The sequence below is a fragment of the Chiloscyllium plagiosum genome, unplaced genomic scaffold (assembly GCF_037043375.1).
Source record: "Chiloscyllium plagiosum isolate Xiang-an unplaced genomic scaffold, Cpla_swu_hap1 HiC_scaffold_25, whole genome shotgun sequence".
NCBI lineage: Eukaryota > Metazoa > Chordata > Chondrichthyes > Orectolobiformes > Hemiscylliidae > Chiloscyllium > Chiloscyllium plagiosum.
This window is the reverse complement of record NW_028270163.1, coordinates 29,222,354-29,243,406: the sequence shown is the minus strand read 5'-3', so window position 1 is coordinate 29,243,406 and position 21,053 is coordinate 29,222,354. Positions and strand designations below refer to the sequence as shown.

At 37.2% G+C, this 21,053-nt stretch overlaps 1 protein-coding gene across 2 annotated transcripts in view; it reads left to right on the top strand.

The window, feature by feature from the left end:
- LOC122562111 (SEC14-like protein 1) overlaps nt 1–21,053 on the top strand; it is a 48,548-nt gene that overhangs the window by 10,847 nt on the left and 16,648 nt on the right. For both annotated transcript variants that reach the window (XM_043714639.2, XM_043714640.2), the window contains exons 3-4: nt 16,203–16,352; nt 18,075–18,206. In XM_043714639.2, coding sequence (XP_043570574.1) covers nt 16,203–16,352; nt 18,075–18,206 — 282 coding nt within the window. The remainder of the gene's footprint in view (nt 1–16,202; nt 16,353–18,074; nt 18,207–21,053) is intronic.

Sequence of the window (21,053 nt, the reverse complement as noted above, 5' to 3'; positions counted from 1 at the left end):
ATAAATGAATTTTTAAAAATTATCTAGCATGCATAGAGTTAGCTTGCTTCCTGATTTTGTTTGCCGTTTTGCTTCTAATTCCTGACTCTGGTCTACATCACTAACAGCAATGTGAAAAAGAGGACCAAATGTTGTAAGTCTCTTCCTGTGAGTATACAGCCTGCCCCTTGACTAGTCTTTGGTTGTGTCTCATGCTAAAGTTTCAGAGGAGGAGATAGTTTAAGTGACATCCTAATGGAAGCTTTAGGAAAGAGTAACATCGAGTAATGGAATTTTACATCAAATTTAAAAGTGATGTCATTGCTTTCAAAATTTGCTTCCAAAATTTAATCTAGATGAACAACACTACAGACGTATGAGGGACAAATTTGGCTGTAGTGCATTTGGAAACTACATTTAAAGGGACAGTGATATGTGGGCAATGGTTAGCAGTTAGAAAATTAATACATAGTTTACAACAGCTTACCTTCCTTTGAGAGACACAAACCTAGCATTAGCAGTGGTCTAAATATGGCTAATAAGAGAAGTTAAAGATTGTGTTAAATCAAATGAATCATTTGGATCATTTTATAATTCAGAAAAGGAGGATAAAATAGAATATGCAAGTAAGCAAGTGATAAAGAAAAAGAGGCTTGTTTAAAAACTTGCTGGCATATTTTAAAAAAAATAAAAAGACTAGCACAGACAAATGTTGTCCCATTACAGACAGAGACAGGAAAATGGGAAGTAAGGACATAGCTTGCATTCCTCCTCGAGGAAGAAGATACAGAAAGCCCACTGGATATTATTAGAGAACCAAGAGACTAGTTAGAATGAGGAACTGAAAGAAGTAGTACAATACTGGAGAAATTGATGGGACTGAAAATTGATGCATCCTGGATCTGATGATCCGCAGCCCACAGTGGCTGTGGAGATGTTTGACATACTGGTCAATTTTCCAAAATTTTATAGATCCTAGAACAGCTCCTGCAACTATAAGCCGCACTACTTAAGAAAGGAAGAATAAAGAAACTATTTACTAATTCGCCTGACATCAGTAGTAGGCAAAATGCTAGAATCTATTATAAAGGGTGTGATAATTGAAACTTTGCAAAAGTGTGCTCAAATTGGGCAGTCAGTGTGGATTTATTAAAAGGCAAGCCATGTCTTACAAACTCACTAAACATTTTGAGTACATAGATAAGATAAAACCAAGTTGCTGTAATATATTTGAATTTTTGGAAGTCTTTGATAGGATCACACACAGAAGGACTACTGGATGTCAAATGGCATGATTAAAAATCTGTTAATGATGGAAAAAGACAGCAGGACTAAATAGGTCATTTTCTGGCAGGCAGGCTTGCCTGGTGGGGTACTGCAAGGATCAGTGCTTGGGCCTGAGCTATTCACAATCAATGTTTTTGATATGGGACCAGAATAAGATTTTGAAGTTTGTTGATTTACAGAAAACTGAGTAGGAGTTGATTTGAGAATGTTAAAAAGAGCTTTTATTCAGGGCTAAGTAAGTGGACAAGACACTGGTTTAAATCCTTGTGGCTAACTGAGGACTTTGAGGGGGATCCAATTCTTCCCTCTTCATCTGGCTATGACATAATTTGCATTTGTAATTTTATGGAAAACTTGTCTTCCAGGTAAAACTGATTTAGTATATTTTTAATTTGTATGTAGATGCTGGTAATAACTCAAGTATTGAGAATATTTTGAAAATTACAGAACTAATTGCTTAAATAAGCTTCAGTATAGAATGCAAAAATAAGATTATTTGTGCTCAGTTTTTCAGCTTCCTTTCTTTGTATTCTCTTGGTATCTTTAAAATTTTATCTTCTAATGTAAGCAGTAGTTGAAGCAACATCACAAATGCACTTAACAGGAAGCTAGATAAGTATATGTGGGAGAAAGCAATAGAGGGATATGGACATATGGTTGGATAAAGTAGTATGTGAGAGAAGTGTAGAGTAAGAGTAAACCCTGGCATATATCAGTTGAGTTGAAGAGGTTGTACATTTTGCATAACATACCTGCCAAGTGTAAGTTTCCCTTTTCTCTATTTTCAAGCTATCCTGCTCCGATTCAAGGTGGGAATGACTTTGGAAAATATTTGTACTTTATTTGCTAACAATCATTTCTCAGCCCTTCAAATGTCTGAGCTAGAGTTCCACCATCCTTAAATTTTAATTTTGCCACCAGATCCAGAATCTGTCCATATTTCTTTTTTTTTCCAAAATTGAATAATTTATTATGATATTTATTGCAACTATTATATTTTATTGTTGCTATGAGTCAGGATTTTCATGAATAATAGGTGGAGGCAAACAGCTAGTTTAGTTTTTATATTGGAATATTGTATTGTATTATATTCAGTGTTTTTATGTGTAGCCCCATGTATGCGGGTTGATTATATAGACTGATATAGCAGTGCTGTTAATGCACAGAGGCAATAATGCACTCTACAGTATACTATGTAACTGAAAACTATTGTATGTGGCTTGATGTAGCAATCTAGCAGCAGTCAATTCAAAGTTTAAAATTTTCATTTTCATATTTAACGTGTGAATATTTAGATTTTTGTCAACAAGGATGAAGTTCTTTTTTCCCTTGGTTAATAGCCAGGTGGTCTGACCTCAAGCTGCCACTGATGCAGAGGTATACCAGCTGCCAAGAAATGCTCATCTGGACTTAATGCTTCCTGTTTTCCTTGAATGGGATACTGCCTGGCCTTTATGCTGTGCTTTCCACAGTGATATGGCAGTAATTAGCAACTCATTTGCTTGGGTCCTTATTGGATCTAAAGATTTATTTAGCAGTTCACTTAAGTTTTTCTAAGAATTAGTTTATTTTTATACATTTATCAAAATGGAGGACGACCGCACAGTGGCTCAGTGGTTAGTACTGCTGCCTTACAGCACTAGGGTTCGATTCTAGCCTTGGGTGACTATCTGTGTGGAGTTTGCACATTCTGCTTGTGTCTGCGTGCGCTTCTTCCGGGTACCCCGGTTTCCTCCCACAGTCCAAAGATGTGCAGGCTGGGTGAATTGGCCATGCTAAATTGTCCATAGTGTTCAGGGATGTTTTGGTTAGGTGCATCAGAGTAGAGTTAATACGGTTGGGGAATGGGTCTGGGTGGTCAGTGTGGACTTGTTGGGCTGAAGGATCTGTTTCTACACTGTAGGGATTCCATCTGTGATTAATGTTAGAGAACTAATCATATTTTTGGTGAACTCACCACGTGCTTTGGAATACCCCAGCTCTTTTGTTAATAAACTTCCGTTTTATTATTAAAGCAGAATCTGCAGCTTTACTTACTTATGTTTAAATGAGGGGCCACTTTGCTAGATTATACATTGGTATAATGTATAAAATCAATTCATATCTGGGATCTGACTTTTCCAGTAACACACACAAATTCAATAATCTATCATTTTTCAATTGTTTGCATTCATTCTGTTTGCGAAACATTGATGTTAGTGAACACTTTGAAAAGACCATTAAATAATGTGAAGAAATTCAAACCTTTTCACATCCTCCATGATGCAAGGTTTTCTTCTTAAACTATTGAATTCTAGTTTCCCTCCTGTAGAAAGGATATTATGAAATTTGAAAGGATTCAGATAAGATTGACAAGGACGTTGCCAGGTTTGGAGGGTTTGAGCTACAGGGAGAGGCTGAATAGACTGAAGTTGTTTTCCCTGGAGTGTCAGAGGCTGAGGGGTGACCTTCTAGAGGTTTATAAAATCATGAGGGACATGGATAGGGTAAATAGACAAGTGTTTTCTTTGGGATGGGGAGAGTCGAGAACTTGAAGGCATAAATTTAACGTGAGAGGGGAAATTTTAAAAGGGACCTAAGGGGCAACTTTTTCATGCAAAGGGTGGTACATGTGTGGAATGAGCTGCCAGAGAAAGTGGTGGAGGCTGGTACAATTCAACATTGAAAAGGCATCTGGGACAAAAACATATGAATAGGAAGGGTTTAGAGGGGCATGGGCCAAGTGCTGGCAAATGGGGCAAGATTAATTTAGGATATCTAGTTGGTATGGACAGTTGGACCAAAGGGTCTGTTTCTATGCTGTATATCTCTATGACTGTATTAATGCCAGTTAAGTAGTTTGTTTGTACTGTACCCAATCTCAAATAGGTACTAATTTCTTAATATCTGATAATAAAAAGGCAGGTCATACATATTGCATTTGCTTTAAGTTGTGTTAAAGTCTCCTGAAAATGAGAATAATTGAATTCATAAGTGCTTTGGAAAAATACTTTAATAAAATCATGGAGCTGGAAAACAAAGACAGCAATGGATCTTTTAGAAAGAGCTGGCCGAACATGTAGTAAAACCACACTGGGAGCACATAAAGGAACAGTTGGCTGAGATCTTATGTTGTTGGAAAATGCAGTGTTTCTTCCACAAATGTTAACCTGTTACTGTTGTAGAAATAATCTTTTGGCACAGTGGCTTTTCCCACAGATTTGAAGAATTTTTTTTAACCAAACTTAATTTTTTCTAGCTGAATTGATAAGCTTTTGGTAAAATCAGTGCTATAAATTACCTTTTGAATAGCACTCAGTAATTTAATTTAGAACAGGGTATGTCGGGCCACATGTATTTTATTGCTTTCAGTTATGCTTGTTAATAAAATGCTAACAAATGGCCAGATATGCAATGTTATAAGTTTAAAGTTTTAAAATAAGTTGTGAGGTTAGATGGTTCTTATTAGATTTTCGCTACTGTATACTTCATTATCATTAAATTTCAGCAAAGGACTCTGACAGACTCCCAGGTGGTTAAGGAATGCTGTCCAATCCTGAAGCTATTCTCCAGATATTGTTTCTTTCCCCCTCCCTTGTGCTTAGTTCAACAACTCCTCTGCTCCTATTTCTATTCCTGTAACCCTTTCTGAGAATGATGTAATGAGCTCTCAATTCCTTTGACTTCAGTCAATTGTGTCTTTTCTTACATTTTTCTTCAAAATGGTAGCCAAGCTTTCAACCTTCTAGGCCGAGTACACTAATTGCAGCAATACACTCTCCACCTTTTTTATTTCTCTCTTCTCTTTAAGATTGATTGTGAAACTCGCCTATTTGTCAAAGTCTTTGGCACCCCACTTAACCGCTCACTGATTTTGGCTCAACATTCATTTTTATTTTGGAGTTTATTGATTAATGCAATGTTTTATCGTTCTTTTTACATTAAGTTAGTCAAATAAGCTTGTTTAATCTGTGTATCTTAGTATCACTGTTATGTTAGGAAGGTGTTTATCCTCCCACTTTAGCCGAAGTAGTAATTGAGTAACAGCAGAGAACTTAAATTGGCTTCACTGCACAGTTTTACTAAAAAATGAGTTTGATGTTGCAAAAGTCTTGTTTAAGTATTTTTCTGATGTGAATTCCTAGAAATTCAACAGATGTACATCAAACTAAGCACTGGGTTTTTGCAGCATTCTTAAATTCAGCTCGATCAACCAAATCATATATAGTCAAACTGATACTACTTGTCACACCATTGCTTCCAGTATGGTTTCCTTTAGATGAGTCTCTTACCTGTCTCATGACTGACAGATCTCTTAACTCTTGTCTGTCTCATTTCCTGCTTTTGCTCTTACTTCCTTCTCTCTCTATCCCCCACAAACACAATACGGTTCCTTTTTGGGCTTGTTTCCCTAACCCACAAGCCACAATATTCAAACTATTGTCTCTGTCATTACAGTCACTTTAAGTGTTACTCTATCATCAAATACCCCTCCTTTGAGCACACTGAAGGGGCAGTTTTCACCCATTCATCAATCACACTCTCTGCTTTCACACGAGTACAGGTGATGCAAGCCCTGAATATTTACCTACTCCCTTTCTATTATCCATAATTACAAGCACTCCTTCCAAGTGTTACAGATATGTACTTTTAGTATATTATAATCATGGATTACAGTGGGGGGTGTTTTTAGTAGTAGAGAGGTCAAATGTAGGTCCGTGTTGTTCTGCAGAGCAATCGCCCGAACAGACCACAAGCATGGTCTGAACATCTGGTTATCTGCTGTTATAATTCAACTCCTGATTTTCATCTTTCTGGCCTCATACATATTGTTCAGTAGAAACTCTATGGAATCCAATCCACAGCACTGAATTCTTCAGTTAAATTGTTTGTAACTTCAGAACACAACATTGATTATGATCTGAAATTGTTAAATTTGACAAAGCAAGTTTTTTTTTAGAGATTTGCTGTTGATGTTGATTCTGAAATTGCCATTTGCACCTTTCTTAGACCTATCTTTTGTTCATGCTGTATTACCTCTCCTGTTGCCCTGCACCAGAAAACTTGAATCTTTTTGTCAAGAATTTATGATTACATTTATAACAGGTTTGTCCAACAGTAATCATTATTTTAAAAATGTTCACTTATCGTTGTATATATTTTGCTCTGAGTCTCTAAGGTGGGTAGGGCAAGAGGTAAGTGGGTGAGGGATTTTAGGACAAGTCAGATTAGAGGATGTTGGCGATTTGTTGGAATGGCTCTTTCTTAACAAGTCATACAAAATAGCAGGATTAGGCCATTAAACCCCTGAAGCCTGCTTTTCCATTCAATCAACTTTAGTAAGAAAGGTCGAGAACGTGCCCCCATCTCCATCAACAGAACTGAGGTTGAAAGGGTGGAGAATGGCAAATTCCTCGGAGTGACGATAACCAACAACCTGTCCTAGTCTTCCCATGTAGTTGTGACAATCAAGAAGGCATAACAATGCCTCTTCTTCTTCAGGTGGCTCAGGAAATTTGGCATATCTATAAGGACCCTCACCAACGTCTATAGATGCACAATTGAAAGCCTACTGTTGGGTGCATAATGACACGGTATAGCAACTGCTCTGCCCAGGATTATAGGAAGATACAGAAGGTGGGGTACACATCACATCATAGGAGCCAACCTTCCATCCACAGACTTACGTGGCTTGTGGCCGCGGATTGGCTGATAACATCATCAAAGACACTTCACACTCCGGTAATAATCTCCTACAGCTTCTTCCACCAGGCTGAAGATACAGAAGCCTGAACGCATGCGCCAGTATGTTCAGGGACAGCTTCTTCCCGGCTGTTATTAGACTATTGAATGGACTGTCTAGCTTCAAATAATGCTGATCTTGTTAACATTGATCTCTCTCATATGCTGTGTGCAATGTTGCCTTTATACTTCTGTACATCCTTGCTTACTATGATCTGCCTGTACTGCTTGTAAGCAAAAATTTACTGTACTTAGTACAATTGATTTATTTATTGTCAATGTCTGATCTTTCACTTGAACACCATTTCCTGTACTATCCTTGTATATCAGGCTGAGGGGGAAAGGTGGTAGAGTTAGGCCAGGTTGAGAGGAAGGAGATTGGGTAGATAGGACCCTCAATTTCAGAAGGGTGTTAGAGATAAGTCAAGAAAATTGGGTTAAGGTGGGGTAGAGGTCAGGTGAATTGTAAGAATCTGCTTAACAGTTACTTTGGGTAACTGTTAAGCCAGGTGCATCTGAACCACCTGAGCTGTCAGACTCTATTGTGGCTTTAGGACTTTTATGGAGAGTTCTAGATGTTGGGTAATTGCCCATTGGAGGTTTCAACTTTCTTTGCAAGTCCCACAGAGTCAGCTCCGTGGTGACTTTCACATGGTTTGGCTATGCACCTCCTGCCTATGTTGTTGCAATAACCAGAAGATCTGGGCCTTTACCTTAGCTGTCTATGACCTTGTCTCAGACCTTAGAGTCATAGAAATGTCCAGCACAGAAATGGACCCTTTGGTCCAACTTGTCCATACTGACCAGATATCCTAAGTTAATCTACTCCTATTTGCCAGCACTTGGCCCATATCCCTCTAAACCCTTCTTATTCATATACCCATTCAGATGTATTTTAAATGTTGTAATTATACCAACCTCCATCACTTCCTCTGGCTTCCTTTCCTTTTCCCTTTCTCAGCTTCTGTACTTATTCTAAAAGTGTAAAACAAATTTTGTTTCTTGTTACAGTGAAAGCTTAAAGTATTAACTGAACTTAAAATATTAACTCTGTTGTTCCGGACAAATGCTGCCTGACCACCTGAGCTTTATTCTGTTTTTGACCTTATTTCACTTGAGTCAGATTTTCAGTATCAATAGCATTTGTTTTGACTTGTTTTTCCCCATTACTAAACTGAGATTTCCTAACGTTGACAATGACATGTCGTAGGATGTCAGGTGAGATGTGGTTAGGTGTCTGTAGTCTGCCAGTTTGGATTTATTGGTCAACTCAGCTGAAGCTCTTCAGAGATTTGCAGTTTCAGTGTCTTGTGTATATTCACATTTTGTTTGTATTTTCAAGGAATCACTTGAGTCGGAATGCTGTGATTCTTGTTGGTAACAGAAGAAGCTTCTGAAGGAGGGTCACTATACCCAAAACATTAAATCTGATTTCTCTACACAGATGCTGCCAGACCTGCTGAGTTTTTCAAGCAATTTCTGTTTTTGTTTTTGTTTCTGATTTCCAGCATCCACAATTCTTCCGTTTTATGTATACTTAGGTTCCTGCCTGTACTGTATTAATGCATTTGCTAGCCGATTTAAGATAGATTAGTAACCTACAATTATTTTTAAATTCCTCCATGGCCTCACCCCCTTCCTATTTCCCTAATCTCTTCCAGCTCCACAGCTTCTCTAATCTGGCCTGTTGAGTTTGCCAAATTTTAATTACTCCAACGTTGGTGGCCATTACTTCTGCTATCTGATCTCTAAGCTCTGAAATTCTATTCTTAGCCTTCTGCAGCTCTATGCCTCACCTTTTTCCTTCAAACCTACTACAGACAAACTCGATTATCCGAAGGACACGAGTATTTCATTCAGTTAATCGAATTCTGCATAATTAAATGCCAGATAACATAGTTTAGCCAAGCATCAGGACCTTGCGATCTTGCCGGATAATCGAGGTTCCTCTACTTTGGAGTTTAGGTCAAGAATGTGCTCAAAACATTCTTGAAGAGGTCAAATGTACCAATTGAATGCATGACAGACTCAAACTTGTAACTGATCAAAATGGAGAAGACTTATTCAGGAAGTCACCAAACACATTGAGAGTCTTAAATGGGAACTTAATGTACTTAATTGCTTAAAACACCAGATGCCCCCACATTTGGCAGCGACTGCACATTAGGTTTATGAACCATCACAGAATCCATTGAACAAAAATGGAAGCAAGCCATCCTCCATACCGAAGGTCAACCTGAGTGTATTCATCAACTGATCGTGGTATTGATATAAAATTTTACTTTTTATTCAAACTTAGTTAATTGTGAAACCTCCTGTTCTGAAACTCATTAGAATGAATTGTGAGGATCATTATGTTTGGGCTACAAAGTAACAATAGTTCTTTTTATATGTTCACAATATTCTATTAAGCATTATCTATCAATGCTCAGTTAATAATCAGATGATGATTTTGCCTGGTAGATGTATACGTTGGAGGAACATGTGTAGAATGGTGAAGATCAGGGATGAAAATGAGTAATGGGGTGGGCAGAGAGAATAGAAAAAGCAAAGATGTTCATGTATTAGAATAACATTTCTCATTGATTTATTATGCAGATGATTATAGGTGCTCCATTTTACTGTTTCCACAAAACCTGAGATGTCAACTCTCGACCAGGGTTTTGTTGTTTTTGAACTTGCCCCCTCAGTTATTTGTTCAGCCTTTGTGCAAGATAGCACCCTGTGTGTTTGTGACCCAAGCAATGGTTCCGTTGAAGAACTAACATGTTCCACTATAAATTTGCAATTGACAATGTTTAATGTGTTTTCTTTATGTTATGCTTAGAACCACAGTTAACCAAGGAAGCTGAGAGTATCAAATTGACAGGAAGAAAAACCTACAATGTAGTAAACAAGGAAAAATTTTAAAAGTCAATGAAAGATAAAAATAAAAAGAAGAAAATAAATTGAAGGCAAACTAGCTAGTAATATAAGAACTGATAGTAGGAGCTTTTTGAAATATATATAATTTAGAAGCAAGAGGTCAAACTGAGCAGGGTTTCCTTGTATGAGGGAACCAAATGCAATATTTCCAAGTTTGCAGATGGTGCAAAGCTGAGTGGGATTGAGAGTTGTGAGGAGGATGTGTGGAGGCTTCGAGATGATTTAGATAAATTGAGTGAGTGGATAAACACATGACAGAAACAGTGCAACATGGCTAAATGTGAAGGTATATACTTGTATGTCAAACACAAAAGACAGTACTATTTAAATGGTAACAAATTGGAAAATACAAATGAGGAACAAGAGTAAGCCACTTGATTCTTTGAGCATGCTCTGTCATTCAATAAAAGCATGGCTGATCTGATTATAACCTCAACTCTACTTTCCTACATATCCTTGATTATCTTTCATCCCTTGATAATCACTAATTTGTATACCTCTGCCTGAAAAATATTCAAAGATTGTTCATCCACTGCCACTGAGGAAGTGAATTTCAAAGACACTCAAGCCTCTGGGGAGGGGAAAGAATACTTCCTTATCTCTGATTTAAACAAACGACCCTATATTTTTAAACTATGATCCCAGGTTCCAGATTTTCTCAACAGGAAACATCTTATTGACATCTACCCAATCAAACGCTTCAGGATCTCCCTTCAATTAAGTTATCTCTGACTCTTCTAAACTTCAGGCACAGTCTGTCTAGCTTATCCTCATAAGGCATTCTGCTCATTTGAGGTGTTAGTCTCGTAAAATATCTCTAAACTGCTTCCAATCCATTCTCATTCTGTAAGTACCGTGACCAGTCCTACATCGAGTGTTTCAGATATGGTCTCTAATGCCTTGTATAACTGAAGCATAACCTTTGTACTCTTGCATTCAGTTCCCATTGCAATCAGCATGGATGTACAAAAAGATCTAGGTGTCCTTGTACAACTGGCAGTGAAAGTTGACAGGCAAGTGCAGCAAGCATTTAAGAAGGAAAATTAAATATCGGGCTTCGTTTCAAGAGGATTTGAGTTTGGAAGCAGTTGTATAGAGCCTTGGGAGACCACACCAGAAGTAGTGCATGCATTTTTCATCTCCCTATATAAGAGGATATACTTGCTATAGAGGGTGTGCAACAAATGTTCACTGGGCTGATAGCAGGGATTGTAGAATTGTCCTATGAGAAGAAATTGTTTTGATTGGTCTTATGTTCACTAGAGTTCAGAAGGATGAAAGGGGATTTGATTGAAGTGTATAAAATCCTAACAAGTCTGGACAGGCTTTTTAATGGTTGAGGGGCCTAGAACCAGGGCTCATTGTCTCAGGATACAGGTTAGGTCATTTCAGACTGAGATGAGGAAATACAAAGAGTAATAAATCTGGGATTCTCTATCACAAAAGGCTGTGGAAGTTAAGTTATAGAACACATTCAAGAAAGTTTTTTTTAAGATATTGAGGGCATTAAGGGATATGAGGAGAAAGTGGAACGTATAATTCCGATAGATGATCAGCCATGATTGTATTGAATGACAGACCATTGTCAAAAGGCTGAACGGCCTATTCCTCCTAGTTTCTATGTTTCTACTAGAGAGCTTGCCACCATGGATTTTTCTTTATGGTATGCCTAATGGTCAATATATCAGTATGCCTTTAAGTGACATTTCATGGTATCATCACTGTATCATAGCATGTTCTGAGGGTATAAAGTTCTTAGACTCCAAGGCAAGATGAAGAATACTGCTCTGGGTATGACATAAGTGTCTGGCCAATTAAGCTATTATGTATCTAAAGAATGTAGAATGTGTACATATTAGTTGTAATGCTATGCATAACCAGATGCTAATGTTACAGGTGAAAGCTTGAGCATTGACAGATCAGATAAAACGCAATGTTGGAGGCTAGCTCACACTAAAAATTGGTTTAAAATTGCCAGATTTTTAATGAACCCTCTCAGTGGTTTGAAAACTCCTCATATTAATGATTTTTGTCTCTGCTCCTGACTATGGGCAAAGCAATCCCAACAAAATATTTAAATTCCAATGCTAAGTTCAGAATAACCATTATTTGGACTACTCTATGGGAACCCATTTCTGTGGATGCAAAAAATGTGTGACTGTAAAGATTATTTTAATAAAGCTGCATTGGCTTTGTGTCATGCTGCCTTGGTGCAGCAGTAACAGAGCACTTTTATACCTGTCTGAGTAGGAAGCCTGACAGGTGCAGACACTTTTTTTTTTGCCAACAGTACAGTAGTTTTATGAAAAACTGATTTGGAGGCTTACTTCTTTCTAACAGTTGAATAAGAATACTTTGCATAGTTGATTTTGGAAGTCATTGCTTGATGGAATGTTGATGGTTCATTTCAGAGTGATGCAGTATTGATGGATGTCAGTCACTGAGACCAGAATGAGCTAAATGAAAGCCATTAATCAAAGTGTTGTTAGCTTTCAATTAATGTAATTGGTCAATAGTATTGTGACAGGATTCCCCAATGATTTCTGTTAAATAAGCAGGTAACTGGAATCTACTGAAATTTACATTTCACAACCTTGTGCCTACAAGGTTTACATACAATTTTGTGGAGACAGATGTCAATAAATATCCTTCAAAATTCCTGGAAATGCATGAGTAATGAAGAGTGACAGAAGGATTACGCACTCCAATTCTAAAATCTATCAATTGGCACATCCATGATATTAGTCATTAGACAAGTCACAAGATCTGTGCGAAGCGGTGAAATTGTACCCCTTATTGAATCTCGCTTTTAAAAGTAAAGAAATGGCTGACATATTGCAGGCATATCAAGTTACTCTGCATTAACTTTTAGAGCTTGTATAAAGTAAAGCACAAACAATAAAAGGGATCTGCTTATCCGTCAAATGTTCTCCAGGAATTCCTGTACCCCCAATTACTCAAAGGCATACAGAGCAAGGAACTATTATAACAGCAACAATCATGCCAACTAAAACAGAGTCCAGCTTTCTCTTGATCTTTGCCTGTGGAAATTCTGCATTGTGATGCATGTCATCGAGGGTGTATGTGAAATGAAATCTAGTTTAATACTGTAATGTGTTTCATGATTTTATTCATTTAGGTTCCCCTTTACCCGGTCATTCACATTGGAAATTAATGTATAGTGATTTTGATCATAGAGTTCCACATCCAAGTAATGGGTGCCAATCATGCTGAGTTTATAGTTTGCACAAGGAGTCAGGTCTCAGAACTCTGGCTTGCATATAGAAGCTGTTCTGAGATTCTGACATAATTGCATTAGTGTTTTGATGAATTTGTGCAATGTGCTTCCACCAAAAGTTTCGTTTTTTTTGCTTCTGAGATTGCAGCCTTTGCATTATCCCCCCGATAGGGCTGCTGTCTCATTAAAGAGGAATGACTGGTAGTTTAACTTGAGGGTCACCATGCCTCCGGAGAGGAGAGATGTTGAGAAGTATAGTCTTTCATGGTAACCTCAGCTGGTGCGGGTATTGCACTTACATTGTTGGCATCAGTTGGCATCTGCATTCCAACCAGCTATCCAGCTAATTGAGTTAAATAAATTCTTACACAGCTGAAGTTAGCATGAATTGTCTCCTCAGCCTCTTCTCTTGCCTGAGATGTGGTGACCCTAAGATTAAAAGACGACTAGTCTCTCTAATGAGAGAGCATTCCTACGGCCTCTGAGACTTATCTTTACTTTTTGTACCCCACTGCATTTTAATACATGTATAGTATAATTACTGTAATGAGAAGATAATATTTCTGATAGTCATTGAACATTGTCACACTTCTAATTAAAGTAATCATAGATTATCTAAATTCATTAATATTTAATCTTTACACAAGATGATGTAACACATGCAAGCACTTCACCAAATTTATTTTTTACATTGCCTCTCCTCTCAGAGGGTTTCTCACTGGGTTTAGGAATACCTAGTATGATTAGCTATAGTTTCTGAATAAAACAGGTCTGCATCTGGCCTTGGGTTTATGGAAATAGTTTAAACATTTTTTTAGTGAGCCACGAGGAGCTTTATTCCTTAAAGTTTCCAAATGCATCTTGCAAGAATAAAGTAATTGCTTATGAACTGTCTTAATGTGATAACTGTATGAATGGAGATGCTTAGCTTCAGCTTTAACTGAAGATTACGAAGAGCCGCTGATGAATCATAATCCCTTTAAAACACATTTCATAGAGTTTTGAATATAATTAGTTACATTGTAGGTTAAGCCGTGGGTCATGGCCTGATTCAAGAAGTTGTTCTTCTCCAGGGAACTCAGTTGTGACATATTAATATTGAGCCATTGGTATTGCATTTATAACACTTTCTTGATTTGCCATTGCATAAAATGTTCCCAACCTTTAATGTTAAGAGCTGTCCACAACTAATGTCTTCTATAATGACTCGCATTTACCTCTTCCAAAACAGTGAATAAAGACCATTTTAATGTAGGAAATATCAGTGAGGCATTAACACTTGTTCTCAAATATACAAACTTTTGGAGCATCAGAGCTGTCATTAGCCTTTAATGTTCTGTCTAACAAACCTTGAAAGTATCAAGTCTACACCTTGAATACGTGTTTTCTTTATTTGCAACTGAATCTATTGTAGAAGTTATGCAGCAAAAGAGATGGTGCTAGTGCAGATTCAAGTATATTTTGGGGATGGTGGCATTGTTGTAATGTTGTTGGATTGATAATCCAGAAACTTGAGCTCAAATCTTACCTGGAATGAATTTAAATGGGGACGAGACCTGGTTACACATGTGGTTGTAGCCTTCCTAGTGGTGCATCTCTGTGGTGGTAATCTGGCAGTTTAGCCATTTTTTTTTAATTTGCAGTTTATAAACTTAATGTGACAGTGCTACAGGATGGATTGGGACCTCTGTTTCACCATGACATCAATATCCTGGCAAAATCTTGCTGGAGACTTTCTTCCATTATGCACAAAAGTCTTAACAGGAGCTCTAGTGGAGGCATCCAAATTGTTCTAAAGTTTCTGAAAAAGTCATACCAGACGTTAAATGTTAAGTCATTCTCTCTCCACAGGAGCAGCCAGACCTGTTGAGTTTCTCCAGCATTCTGTGTTTGTTTCAAATTTCCAGCATTTTAATGTTGGATTTTGCTTTTATCCAAATTATTCGTTGAGTAAAAGAATTCAATTTATGAATGTCACAAAAGGAATGACTGATTAGGTCAGAACTTCCTTGTTACAGAGAATTGATAATATGGTCATTGTCCTATCAGGTTATGTGCAACAGCTATAATAGTTATGGGATGAGTGGAATACTCTGATTTCCAAATAGACATTCACAGCAGTGTTGCTATTTGGAGACTTGCTCGCCAATAAAAGACACCAATTTACACTTTTAAATCGAGTACAGAAAAGAGGACTTACGGAACTGTATATATGCAAATCTCAAAAGTGCCAGAAAAAGTTGGAAAGGCTGTTAAAACAGCATATATAATTTGATAAGTTAAAAGATAGCATATAAATCAAAAATCTGCTAAGGGACCAATAACAAGAGAACACAAATTTACAGAGATTGTGAAAAAGCAAGAGGTGATAGGTGAGAGCGTTCATTCAACATCGCAATAACTTGATGTATAAATGTGTTACCTAACAGGAATGTGGTAACTGATTTAGTTGTAATGTTCAGTAGCGAATCAAATATATCCGTATTTTATTTTTATAAAAGGGATCAAAGTGCGAGAGCAGGGATGTGGGATTAATTGAATGGTTGTACAAAAGACCCAGCACAAGCATGATGGATCAAGTGGCCTTTATTTCTGTGCAGTATCATTCAATTATTCTGTTTAATTACTGGCATTTACTATAGTCTCAATGGAGCAGTAATGAAGTAATTACCTTTCTTTTCAGCTGGAAAAAGTTTGCCTATATTCATTTGTAACGACTCAATTATTATTTACCTTTTTATTGGGACTTTAAGCCATATTCGTTATGAAGGGCATCACCAAGAGCAGTGTATGGTAATGTAAATCAGCAAAATTAATGAGGCAATTTACAAGTTCTTGACTTTTAAATATGTGGCTACATTCTTTTATTCCAGTTTCTTTATGTTTGCAAGAATGTTACTTATTTTCATTCTCTGCTGAAGGATTGGTAAAAGTAATATTCTTTGACAACCTGCAGGTGATTTGCAGATGTATTTGCTGGAGCTTGCAGGAAACTTAACATCAGATGTAAATATTTCAATATGCATAATTTTAATAATTGCCTTTTCTCTAGGCTTATGAAAGGCGATTCCCAACATGCCCATTAATCCCTATGTTTGTTGGAAGTGACATTACCAGCGAATACAAGAGTGAGGATGGGGCTATTCACGTTTTAGAAAGGCGATGCAAACTGGATGTAGATGCCCCAAGATTATTGAAAAAGGTAAGGCTAAGAATGAATAGAGGATTATTTATAAGAAAGGTGTTCAGTAAGTAAAGAGAAGTTATTATGTAGGGAAACCTGCTCAAGAAAGGCATAAGAAGATACCTTAAGATGTTGAACTATGATCTGTAACCTCGCCTATTCATTTTTGATGCCCTACAAAATATTTTTGTAACATTTATTTACTTTATTTCATCTGCACTAAATTACCACAATCAGCATTGCTGTGGACATTCTACTCTTGTTCTTCTTTGATGTATTTTATAATGCTTCTAATTTTCTACAACTTTTTTTTAATATTAAACAAGACTATTTTCTTTCGAAGCCCCCTTTCTCTAGCAGAATCAAAGTTAGCTGACAAAGGGTTGGCACAAATTGTTATTTGAAAACGGCACCATCTGCTGTAGGAAGGTAGTGTTACAGTTTTGAGCTAAATAAAATCAAGTGCCTTTGGTTGGCATTGTAGAGCATCAGCAGTTTAGTCGTCTAATTGCTTCAGGCACCTGGAATGTTTCAACCATGCTCCAAATAACTAATATGTCCCTGCATGTATTCTACTGCTCCCTCTTCCTTGTGCAAGGAAGATTTATCCATTGCTGCTGAGAGAAAAACGACTATCATAGACTTCCTCATTCAGAAATTACTTTGTTATCTTAGGATAATTTATTTCAGCAACTTTGAAGAGAGAACTCTTCTATGGTTAATATAAATAGCAAAGTTAGAAAATGGTAGGGCAGAAGAAAAGCAATCATCTGTTTTTAGCATTTGAGGTGTCAAGACAAAGGTCCAATAAAAATATAAAAGACTTAAAGGGACAACTTCTTTGCCCAGAGAGGTCTAATGCTGTAGACTTTAATTTTGAATTAATAGTTCTGGATGTAGGTTTGCGCACTGAGCTGGAAGGTTTGTCTTCAGATGTTTTGTTACCTAATATGGTGATGAAATGTCTGAAAATGAACCTTCCAGCTCAGCGAGCAAACCTACATCCAGAACCTCAACCTGAGCTGCAAATCTTCTCAAAACTCGCAGCATTAATAGTTTCTGCCTTTAACCATGTCAACATCCAAGGTTAGATAGGGCAGGTTGTCAAGAAGTCATGCAAATAGGCTGCGTAAAAGAGATTAGACTTGTACGGAGAGTAACTATTTTTGTAATTTTGGCATTTTTGTGCATCTGTTGGGTAGTTTAGATCGCATAAGGATCCTTAATCATATTTGCTAGTATGTGAGCTGTGGATTATGTGGTAGATTAATGATCTAATTATCATTAGATTCCATGATTTACTTTGACTTTATCAAGTCTTGAAAGTGCTATTCTGTCATTAGATATTGAATTTATTTTAACAAATGAAGTTTACATGATTACTAAGAAGGAACACTGCATTAAACTTATACCAAACAAAAGCCTGTAGCATTGAGTTTTGTAATATTTCCACTCAGTCACGTTTACAGGTTGGTGTTTTTTAACATATTTTGTGGCTGTTCTTGACCTTGAAGATTGCTTTGAGGATTATTGATGTTTTGTACATTTGAAATTGCTGGACGACTAAATAAATAACAATATGCACAACTGCTTTATTGCAAATGTAGTTATCCAAGTTAGTTTTGTTAATAAGTTCTGATTTATGAAATATTGATTGTGATCACCTTGAGATATTTGATACAGTAATTATACTTCACAACTATACAGATGCATCTGACAAAGCTGTTTAATGTTATCCAGATTGCAGGTGTTGATTACATCTACTTCATTCAGAAGAACTCCTTGAACAGGCAGGAAAGGACATTGAAGATAGAAGCCCACAATGAAACATTTGCTAACAGAGTGGTCATCAATGAATTCTGCTGTTACACTGTATGTAATCATTTGCAAAAATTTGAATGTAATTAATGTAACAAAAATCTGGACTCCCAGAAACTTTATCTCTTGAAGTGAGGGAAAATAGAGGGTAATTGAAGAATTCAAGAGGAGAATGAAAATTTCATAGCACACGGAGGACACATAATGCCATAAAAAGTGCCCTTGTGTACTTTGTCAATTTGTGTATAGATCTTTCAGTTCCATTAGGCCTGAGGTTCAGGCTAGCTATTGGTGTTTAAGTTCAAATTGTAATTATCGTCATACTCCATAGCAAATATGTTCATGCTTTATTTGTCTTGCAAAGCTCTTTCACCTACGATACCAAATGCATAATGTATAAATCACAGACAAATTCTCTGCACCAATGCTGTGGCTACTCATCCAAAGAGTGTTAGAGAAAATGTAAAAATATAGTGAGATACTGTTGCCCCCATTGCAACTCATTTTACACTGTGGCTAAGGAAACTAACAAACCATAAGGGTAGAAAAGTGAAATATACACATTTGGAATATGAAAAAGGAATGAAACATTTCTGCCAAATTTTTATCCTTTCACCAATGGCCCCTGTGATGACTTATGGCATGGCAGATATGCAAATTTGGCTTTTTGAATGCCCTAACCTTTAACAATAAATTTTAATCTCCCTTATAAGTAGGTTATATTTTGCAAGTTTCTTTTTTTGTATAATGGTGCAAAGGGAATGAAATTGTGGAAATTCTGAACTGTATTTAACTCTTTTGCTGCTAATGGCCCCAAAGAAATTAAGCATTGTCTCTCTGGCCAGTTTTAACTTTTCATTTCAGGCTGAGATTGAAATAATATTAACATCACAGTTATATTGAGGGAATGTTTGTATAGTGATATTAATGCACACATTTCTAAAATACACCCATTTATATAGATTGGTTTTAACAATGTCAAAATTTAACACTTGTCCTATTTGCTGAGTCATGGAATTATACAATACAAAACAGGCCGTTTGGTCCATCGAGTTTGCACCAACAAAAAAAAACCTCTAAATCTTCAGAAGTTTCACTTTCTAGCACTTGACGTAACCTTGAATATTTAAGAACACATACAAGTACTTAAACGTTGTGAGCTTCCTGCCTCGGAACTATCTTCCCAGACAGTACATTCCAGATTTCCATCGTCCTCTGGGTAAAAAAAGTTTTCTTCAAATCCCCTCTTAAACCATCTGCTTTTCATCTTAAAATTACATCTATTTGTTATTGACCCTTCAATGAAAGGAATTACTGTTTTCTATCCATGAAACTGATACCCTTATAATCTTATACATCTCATTCAAGTCCTCTAATCAGCCTTTCCTGCTCCAAAGAAAACAACCTGAGCTTATCCAGTGCCGCTCCGTGGCTAAACTGCTCTATTGCAAACAACATCCTGGTAAATCTCCTCTGTTCCTGCTGCAGTGCAATCACATTCTTCTGATCGTGTGGTGATCAGAACTGCACTCTGACTATGACCTGTCCAAAATCCTGTAAAACTCCAACATAACCTTCATGCTATTATAATCTTTGGCACAATTGATAAAGACAAGTGTCCGATATGCTTTTTTAACTACCCTATTAACCTGTTCTGCCACATTCAAAGATCTATGGATAAGCACCTCAAGATACCTCTGTTCCTGCGTTTCATGGTGTCCTGCCATTTGTTGAGTACTCCCTCATTGTGACTTCTTCCAAAGTGCAACACTTTGTGCTTAAATTCCATCTGTTACTGATCTGCATGTCTGACCGATTCGATTATATCTTCTTGTATCTGAAGACCTTCTTCTGCACTGTCAACTATGTGGCCAATCTTTATGTGACCCGCAAGCTTATTTATTCCACTTCCCCAACACCACCACTGCCACCACCCCAGCATTATCTATATGGTTTAAATAGATCGTGAATATTAGGGAATCTAGTGCCTATCTCTGTGGCGTGCCACTGGACACCAGCCATCTCTGTCTCCTTTACTCAGCCAATTTTGGAGCAACTTGTCAAATTGCCCTAGATCCGACATGCTTTTGCATTCTTTATCAGTATCCCGTGTGGGACCTTGTCAAAGGCTTTGCTGCAATCCATGTAAACTGCATTCCCCTCACCTCCACATTCCAGGTCACTGCTTTGAAAAATTCAATCAGATTTGTCAGGCATGATCTCCTTTCTGACAAAGTTATGCTGACTATCCCAATCAAATCTTGCCTGTCCAAGTAGGGATAATTCTTTTCAGAATTTTTTTTCAACAGTTTCTCACTGACCTGAGACTCACTGGCCTGTACTTCCTTGGTTATCTGTATCACCCTTTTTTGAAAAGTGGAACCGGATTAATTGCTCACTAGTCCTTTGTCTTTCTCCTGTGCCATAGAAGTACTAAAAGATTGGGTGAGAGCTTCTGTAAATTTCCTTTGTTATCATTCACAGCAACCTGGGATACAGCTCATCTGGACCTGAGGATTTGTCCACTTATAAGCTGACCAAACCTTTACTCTATACATCAAACTTGCTCAAGAGCCTCTCGGTTCCTCGTCCAGAATTCTGTACTTTGATCCTCCTACCCCACCAAAGTGAAGACAGATAATGAAGTAAAACCAGAAATTGATGGAAAAGCTCAGCATGTCCAGTAGCATCTGGGGAGAGAAATCAGTTAACATGTCTGTACTAGTGACCCTTCCTCAGTTACTAAATCCAAAATGTTAACTCTCCTCAGATCCTGCCAGACCTGTGGAGTTTTTCCAGCAATTTCTCTTTTTGTTTCTGATTTATAGCACCAGCAGTTCTTTCAGTTTTTATTACAGATAATGATGTACTGTGTTTAACATCCTAACAATGTGCTCTTGC